The 7,646-nt window shown below is 41.4% G+C and overlaps 1 protein-coding gene across 1 annotated transcript in view; it reads left to right on the top strand.

Annotated features, from left to right (window-relative positions):
- The first annotated feature begins 696 nt into the window (after nt 1-696).
- LOC106571900 (fibulin-2) overlaps nt 697-7,646 on the top strand; it is a 45,212-nt gene continuing 38,262 nt past the window's right edge. Inside the window, exons 1-2 of the mRNA XM_082961992.1 lie at nt 697-811; nt 3,550-5,075. Coding sequence (XP_082818118.1) covers nt 3,677-5,075 — 1,399 coding nt within the window. The 5' untranslated portion in view covers nt 697-811; nt 3,550-3,676. The remainder of the gene's footprint in view (nt 812-3,549; nt 5,076-7,646) is intronic.

Here is a 7,646-nt window from a genome sequence, read left to right as displayed (position 1 = left end):
GTGGTTGCTGACCTCTCTTTGGGGGTTATTTCAGAGGTTAGTCCACATCACAGGAGCTTACTCTCAGATAGACAGAGATTGGACAAAATCTCATTATTACTCCAGACAGCATGTTTGTCTATTTGAGGGAGAGCAGCTAACCAACTCCATTGAATCACAGTACCTGATGTCTTCAAACAGTTACACACAGACATAGGCTATCTTCATCTCTGGGCATGAAAGACCTGAAGAGCCACAGGGATCATGTGATATTTTCTTATTGAGTGAGAAGATTTGCTGGAGAGTTTGATTATTGTGTGTAGGCTTTTTAGCCTATCCTTTATCCTTTTCAAGGTATGGACATTAGATGGGCATAACATGGGTATAATAGTTAGAGTTATTCACCAGCACAACCTACTTTTGGGTGAATCATCTGGAATTACAATATACAACGTCACAATAATGACAATATAAATGGGGAAAATGACTGCATTCGTCAAATAAACCCAAGTGCAAAGACTAATATTGGAATGTGACAGCAAGCAGCCTATTTCAATAAAGTAAAACAGCAGCGAGATACACAGATTAAAACGATTTGAATTCGTTCAAACGTGAATCAGCAGCTTAATGAAATAGAGGCGCAAAAGTATTCCTGACCTCATAACTAATTTGCCGAAGTATTCAGAGGGCAAAGAAAGTTTTTGTTCCGCCCCTATCCTCTCTCAGTTTTCAGAGAGTGCTTGCACATCCCCCTTCTCTTCAGAATGCGCTCAGCTAACTTTGGGCCAGCATACAAGATACCGGTCGCACACTGACAAAACTGAGACTTAAGGTAAGGAAAAACTTTTCAATCACTGCCTCACTCACTGCCTTTGCACACTTGTTTGTGAGAATGTGTTTATGTGCTAACCTTATAAGAGACTGCATGTAACATGTAAAAATTATGGTTTTCCTTTGCAACATTTCTACCCATCAGTTATGTGCATGGCAGGTTATATTGACGTTTAATTCTCCACATAACTAAGAACATTTCAGCATTTTATTTATCCTCTATTAAATTATGCCTATTTCACTTTCACACTTAACGTTTATTGTTAAAACACAGAGAAAAAATGTGTTTAAGTCCCGTTTCCAATTTCAAATGATGGAGTATTCTCAGCCCTGAAGTCTATTGCTTATGTCCATTTGTATGTAATGACAAAACGTAAACAGTAATATTTGTAAAAGTTATTTGGCTCTATGTGAGTTTGTGTACCTTATCAACCCTCAGGCTACTGACTTAATTACATTCAAGTCATTATTCTCAGCCTAGCAGATAGACTGACATTATCTTGTAGGATATCTTTAAATCTTTACACCAGAAAATATAGTATTTCAAAACGCTAAGACCAACATTACTGTTGAGAACTTTTCCTGTAAAATCACATGACAACAATGTTTTCTGTATCCTGGCTCAAACTCCTGGATACTAGGAGAGATACATGAGCAAGCCATGTACACAAACGTTGTTTGGAAAACTTTGGACATTTTTTTAGCTGACAGAAAAAAAAATATATCATTCGTTTCATTTAAATAAATTAATCTTTCATTGGTCAGCAAAGATACAGCGGCTAGATGTGTCTTCCATTCACTTTATCTTCTTATCACAGATTCTGATAGTAGTTGTGAGTGACACATGTTTATACAATTAGTTTGATTTTCCCAGACCAACTTTCTTTTTCTTTTTTGAATCTCACTGTCAGCTGTGGCAGACATAGGAACTCTGAGCCTCAGCCTTCGATGTAGTACATCATGCCATGTCGTTGCATGCCATGTGCTGAATTCAACATCATTAAAACACCAAACCAGTGGGGCACATGCCAGTCAAGACTGTGAGACCTGTTAAAATGATTCCTTACCCGCTGCATACAAAGCCATCATTGATTGTCTAAGTGGTGCATTCGTCTGTGCTGCAGTCCTTCTCATTCTGTGGTCTGGTATGATGAAGTGAGAGAGACGTAGCCCCAGATGTGCGAGAAGTAGCCAGAACCAATGTTTTACTTCCAATTGGATGTCTAATGGGTCTCAAAAACGTATAATTTGAAGAAACGTTGAATTTGGAAGGGGGGATTGTAATATTTCATTTAGAAAACCTCTGCAGTTAGCTGTGACTGCCGTAACCCGTGCTTGGTTGACTTTGACACTGAGGGGTTGTGTTAGTGATAGAATCCTCACTGAAAGGAAGTGCATGGTCCCCTACATAATCATCACTGAAGGGCAAATTTGCGCCAAGATAATAGGATGCCTCAACACAGAGCAGCACACCATAACTCTATATATGTAGGTTGATAAACTCAACATTCTTATTAAAATATAGTCATGGAACCAGGACATCATATGGCAGGAGTATAGTATTTTAGAATATGTTGATATAGAAAACAGAGGGACTGTATGTAGATGCAGAGTTATGAGTTGCTGCTGGGAGTTTAAAGACGTGTCAGTGCAGGCTTCTCCATACAACCAAGGTACACATGAGCGTGAAGGGTGTCTATGGAGGAAAATATACCATGTCAACACTGGGTGACTTTTGCCCTCCCAAACTGCTCCACCATATGTTGGAATCCATGCACCAGCATGCTGTTTCTAAGCACTATGGGGGGAATGAGTCTGGGCTGTTGTGCTATGTGGGTGTCTTTTGAGTCTAACACTGTTCATATTCCTCAACTGATTTAAGCTCAGTGTTAAAGATTAGTCAAATGTTAGGAATAGATCTAATGTTTGTTTTATGCACATAATGCTTCACTTAGAACTGGAATGCATTTTGAAAATAACTTGTAGAATCGTACAACATATTTCTTTGATGGAAACGTTGCAGTGTTTCTTTGGACTGGATCAAGCACATGAACAGTTGAGAAAAACAGGAAAAGTGAAATAGAAAACACCTGGTTTTCAATATGTTCTCTGATTTGTAGTCACATCACTGACTTGGATCACACACGGGTTTAGAATTGGCTGAATATGGATCACTGCGAAGATTGTTCAGTCGAAGTACAGTAGTGTAAGAAATGCATCTTATTAAAACGTACAGAACATACTTCTTAGAAAGGACACATTTTGAATTGCAGATTTAGAAAATATCTGACACTAGCAACCACATTAAGCCCACTCTAGTGCATGAGCTTTGTCCTCTCTTATCTGTGTTATTCTGTGTGTAGGAGCTGTCAGGTACAGTACCTTTCTTTTCTAACTTTGGACGGTTTGTCTAGGGTTGTCCATATTTCCCCCTATCCCTATCCGGCGTTACCTGTAGCCACATTTCCATACCAATGTAATGCAAACCACAGTATGCATCCCGAGCAGTCCTGTGACCAGAGAATGGGCATGGAAAAACATACATTAGCCCAATGGTCAATTTTAGTCTAGGCCTAATGACAGTAATGGTAGCTAGTTTAAACAGTGGAGACTAGTGGGACCCAGTTCAATGACAAACAACTTGGTGATGGTCTTGGTGATGATCTTGTGGCTCTGTCACTACAGTAACTTAACATAACATAACAGTAATGTCATGTTATTTCTCTTTCATTCTCACAGGTTAAAGGAGGCCATTTGAAATCGAACCTTCAACATCATTCTCACTCCAGGTCGACTGCAGAAGACTGTGTTATCATCAAATTCAATTTTCAACAATTGTTCTTGGGCTCTGGGACTTTTATGAAAAATGAACCAAGAAAAAGTGATGCTGTTTCAATGTGTGCTCCTGTTGTGCCTGGGCACCTGTCTAAGCCAAAGGGACTGTACAGGCGTGGATTGTCCAGTGTTGGACAACTGTATTGAGGAGGTTTTGGAGAAAGGCGCTTGCTGTGCCACCTGCATTAAAATAGGATGCTCATGTGAAGGTTACCAGTACTATGACTGCATCCATGCAGGCTTCCGGAATGGGAAAGTTCCAGAGGGAGAATCTTACTTTGTGGATTTCGGAAGCACAGAATGTTCTTGTCCACAAGGAGGCGGGAGGATCGGGTGCCATTTCATCCCATGTCCCGAGATCCCTCCCAACTGCATCACTGTTGTGGAACCTGCGGATGGGTGTCCGCAGTGTGAGAGCATCGGTTGTGTCCAAGGCAACCAGAAGTATGAAGCGGGCCACTCCTTCCAGATGGACCCGTGTCAGGTGTGTCACTGTCCTAACGATGGCGGGAGCCTGATGTGTTCTCCTATCCCTGACTGCGACCCTCGTAACATTAAGAAGCCCATGTTAGCAACAACCAGACAGAACAACAACCCTCTGAGAGACCTCAGCAAACCGCATGACAATAAACAGACAAGCCCATTAGACCCATTCGCCCCCGGTAACACCCTACCTCTTTACAAAGAGGACCCACCTGTCCTGGATGAAGATGAGGATTATGACTACACACTGCCTGACCCCTCATCTACTATACCACAAGACCCGGTCCAGCCAACAGAATCGACCATAGTGTCACCATCCTATGCTGAGACAAGCTTTCCTACTTATGAGATCTTTAATGACCTGAGGCAGGAGCTGAGAGAGAGACTGGGAACATATGATCAGGAGAGAAGAGAGGAGGTGACCGTTACCGAGGATCCACATCACATGGACCAGACCACCTCAAAAGCCCAGGGGGAGTCAACAACATCAACAACAACAACAACTAAACAGGAAGTTACTTCAGAGAGCCACAGGCGTCAACAGGAAGTTGTTGACCGGGACAGCAGGCATCACAGAAATGGTGACATAGTGATGAAGAGTGACACTTCGAAGGACGTCACACAAACTGTCCGTAGTGACAAGGGAGTGAGACACACTGGCCGCCATGAACACAGAGACAACCAAAGCAGTCACCACCATGATGGCAGTCGTTCATCCCAAAGCTACGGGCAGCATCATGAGAAGCACCTTGAGGAGCATCTTGAGGAGCAGCGTGAGGAGCCCACAAAGCCCCAGAGTAAACTTGACCAGGAGTTTCTCGCAGTGAAGTTCAGCCCGACCAGCAGAGCTCCTGTCATGAGGGAGGAAGGAGACCAGCCAGCCAGGAGACAGTCCCAGGTCCTCTTCAACTACCAGGGCCCAAACAATCAGTCTCGAAACACTGAGGGTAAGTCAGCAATACATGGCCACTCTACCAGTCCACAGTCTAAAATAATAGTGTGCTGCTGATATTTTTGTATACATTTTTTATAATTACTGTACTTGTATTTAAGGACGGTAAATCTCCTACAATGTCTTCTGAGACCTAGTTAAAGGCACTAGGGCTATACATAAAAGCAGTTCTTTCATATGCATTTCTTTTGTTCATTAAAAGATAGGAACCACATTCATCCAATGTAATGGTTTATAAATGTGTGCCTGTGAAGACAGTAGCCCAGTGTTAGAACCTCAGATGATTTACTGTCCTCCTTCTCTTACATCCAATGTTAGGTCTTGAAATTCTTAATCAGTCTATTGTAGCTGCTAGCTGACACTGGTCCAGGAAAAACTAGGCTTCATGGAAAGCATATGGTCCCTAGACAGTGAGCCTTCCATTTTGCTACTCACAACAAAGGTTGGAGATTACTATGCTTGTACTTTTTAGAAAGTTCAAGTTCATTTTATCAAATAGAAATTCCTTAGAATAACCTCTCAATAAAGGACTACAATGGAGTCATCTGGAGAATTCAAGGATCGTTTCCATGTTTGCGTTAATTCAAACCCAAAGTGACAGATAGATACAGTAATGTGACATCTTCCTTGGGGCGTCTTCATCAGGTATTCCCTCTTCCCAGTAGCCTCCTGAACACCAAAAAAATATATATTTTTAACCTGTTAGGGCTAGGGGGCAGTATTGACACGGCTGGATAAAAAAACATACCCGATTTAATCTGGTTACCACTCCTACCCAGTAACTAGAATATGCATATACTTATTACATATGGATAGAAAACACCCTAAATTTTCTAAAACTGTTTGAATGGTGTCTGTGAGTATAACAGAACTCATTTGGCAGGCAAAACCCTGAGACATTTTCTGACAGGAAGTGGATACCTGATGTGTTGTATTACCTTTAAACCTATCCCATTGAAAAACACAGGGGCTGAGGAATATTTTGGCACTTCCTATTGCTTCCACTAGATGTCACCAGCCTTTACAAAGTGTTTTGAGTCTTCTGGAGGGAGATCTGACCGAACAAGAGCCATGGAACGATGATGGCCCATTAGACACCTGGCGCGCGAGTTCATGTTGGGTACCCTCGTTCCAATACGTTATAAAAGAGTATGCATTCGTCCACCTTGAATATTATTCATGTTCTGGTTAAAAAAGGCCCTAATGATTTATGCTATACAACGTTTGACATGTTTGAACGAACGTAAATATATTTTTTCCCCTCGTTCATGACGAGAAGTCCGGCTGGCTTAGATCATGTGCTAACAAGACGGACATTTTTGGACATAAATGATGAGCTTTTTTGAACAAAACTACATTCGTTATGGACCTGTGATACCTGGAAGTGACATCTGATGAAGAGAATCAAAGGTAATGGATTATTTACATAGTATTTTCGATTTTAGATCTCCCCAACATGACGTCTAGTCTGTATCGCAACGCGTATTTTTCTGGGTGCAGTGCTCAGATTATTGCAAAGTGTGATTTCCCAGTAAGGTTATTTTTAAATCTGGCAAGTTGATTGCGTTCAAGAGATGTAAATCTATAATTCTTTAAATGACAATATAATATTTTACCAATGTTTTCTAATTTTAATTATTTAATTTGTGACGCTGACTTGACTGCCGGTTATTGGAGGGAAACGATTTCCTCAACATCAATGCCATAGTAAAACGCTGTTTTTGGATATAAATATGAACTTGATAGAACTAAAAATGCATGCATTGTCTAATATAATGTCCTAGGAGTGTCATCTGATGGAGATTGTAAAAGGTTAGTGCATCATTTTAGCTGGTTTTATGGTTTTGGTGACCCTGTCTTTGAATTGACAAAACATTACACACAACTCTTGTAAATGTACTGTCCTAACATACTCTAAATTTATGCTTTCGCCGTAAAACCTTTTTGAAATCGTAAAACGTGGTTAGATTAAGGAGATGTTTATCTTTCAAAGGGTGTAAAATAGTTGTATGTTTGAAAAATTTGAATTTTGACATTTATTTGGATTCAAATTTGCCGCTCTTGAAATGCACCTGCTGTTGATGGAGTGGACCACGGGTGGCACGCTAGCGTCCCACCTAGCCCATAGAGGTTAAAATGTATATCAGATAGCTGCAGTGAAATGTGTTGTTTTACAGGGTCAGCCGTAGTAGTACAGTGCCCCTGGAGCAAATTAGGGTTAAGTGCCTAGTTCAAGGGCACATCAGCAAATTTTTACATAGTCACCTCAGGTATTCAAACCAGCGTCCTTCGGTTACTGGCCCAACGCTCTAACAGCTAGGCTACCTGCCACCCACTCAGTTTCTGTAGATTCTGTAGCAGTGTCCCTCACGTACAATCATCAGTAGGCTCAGCATTAGCAGCCCTCCCCAAGGCATAAATACTGTACATCAAGAGGAGCTTCTGAGATGGAGAACAGATGATGAAGAGACTAGCTAAATGTCTGGAGGATGGGTTAAGAGAGTACAGTATTCATAGAGCAGGGATCATCAACAAGATTGAGGCCAGCGGGCCACCAGTTGGGGAC

The sequence above is a fragment of the Salmo salar genome, chromosome 15, assembly GCF_965601325.2.
Source record: "Salmo salar chromosome 15, fSalSal1, whole genome shotgun sequence".
NCBI classification, from domain to species: Eukaryota; Metazoa; Chordata; class Actinopteri; order Salmoniformes; family Salmonidae; genus Salmo; species Salmo salar.
Note: the sequence above shows the minus strand (reverse complement) of the source record. Positions and strands in the feature narration are given on the sequence as shown.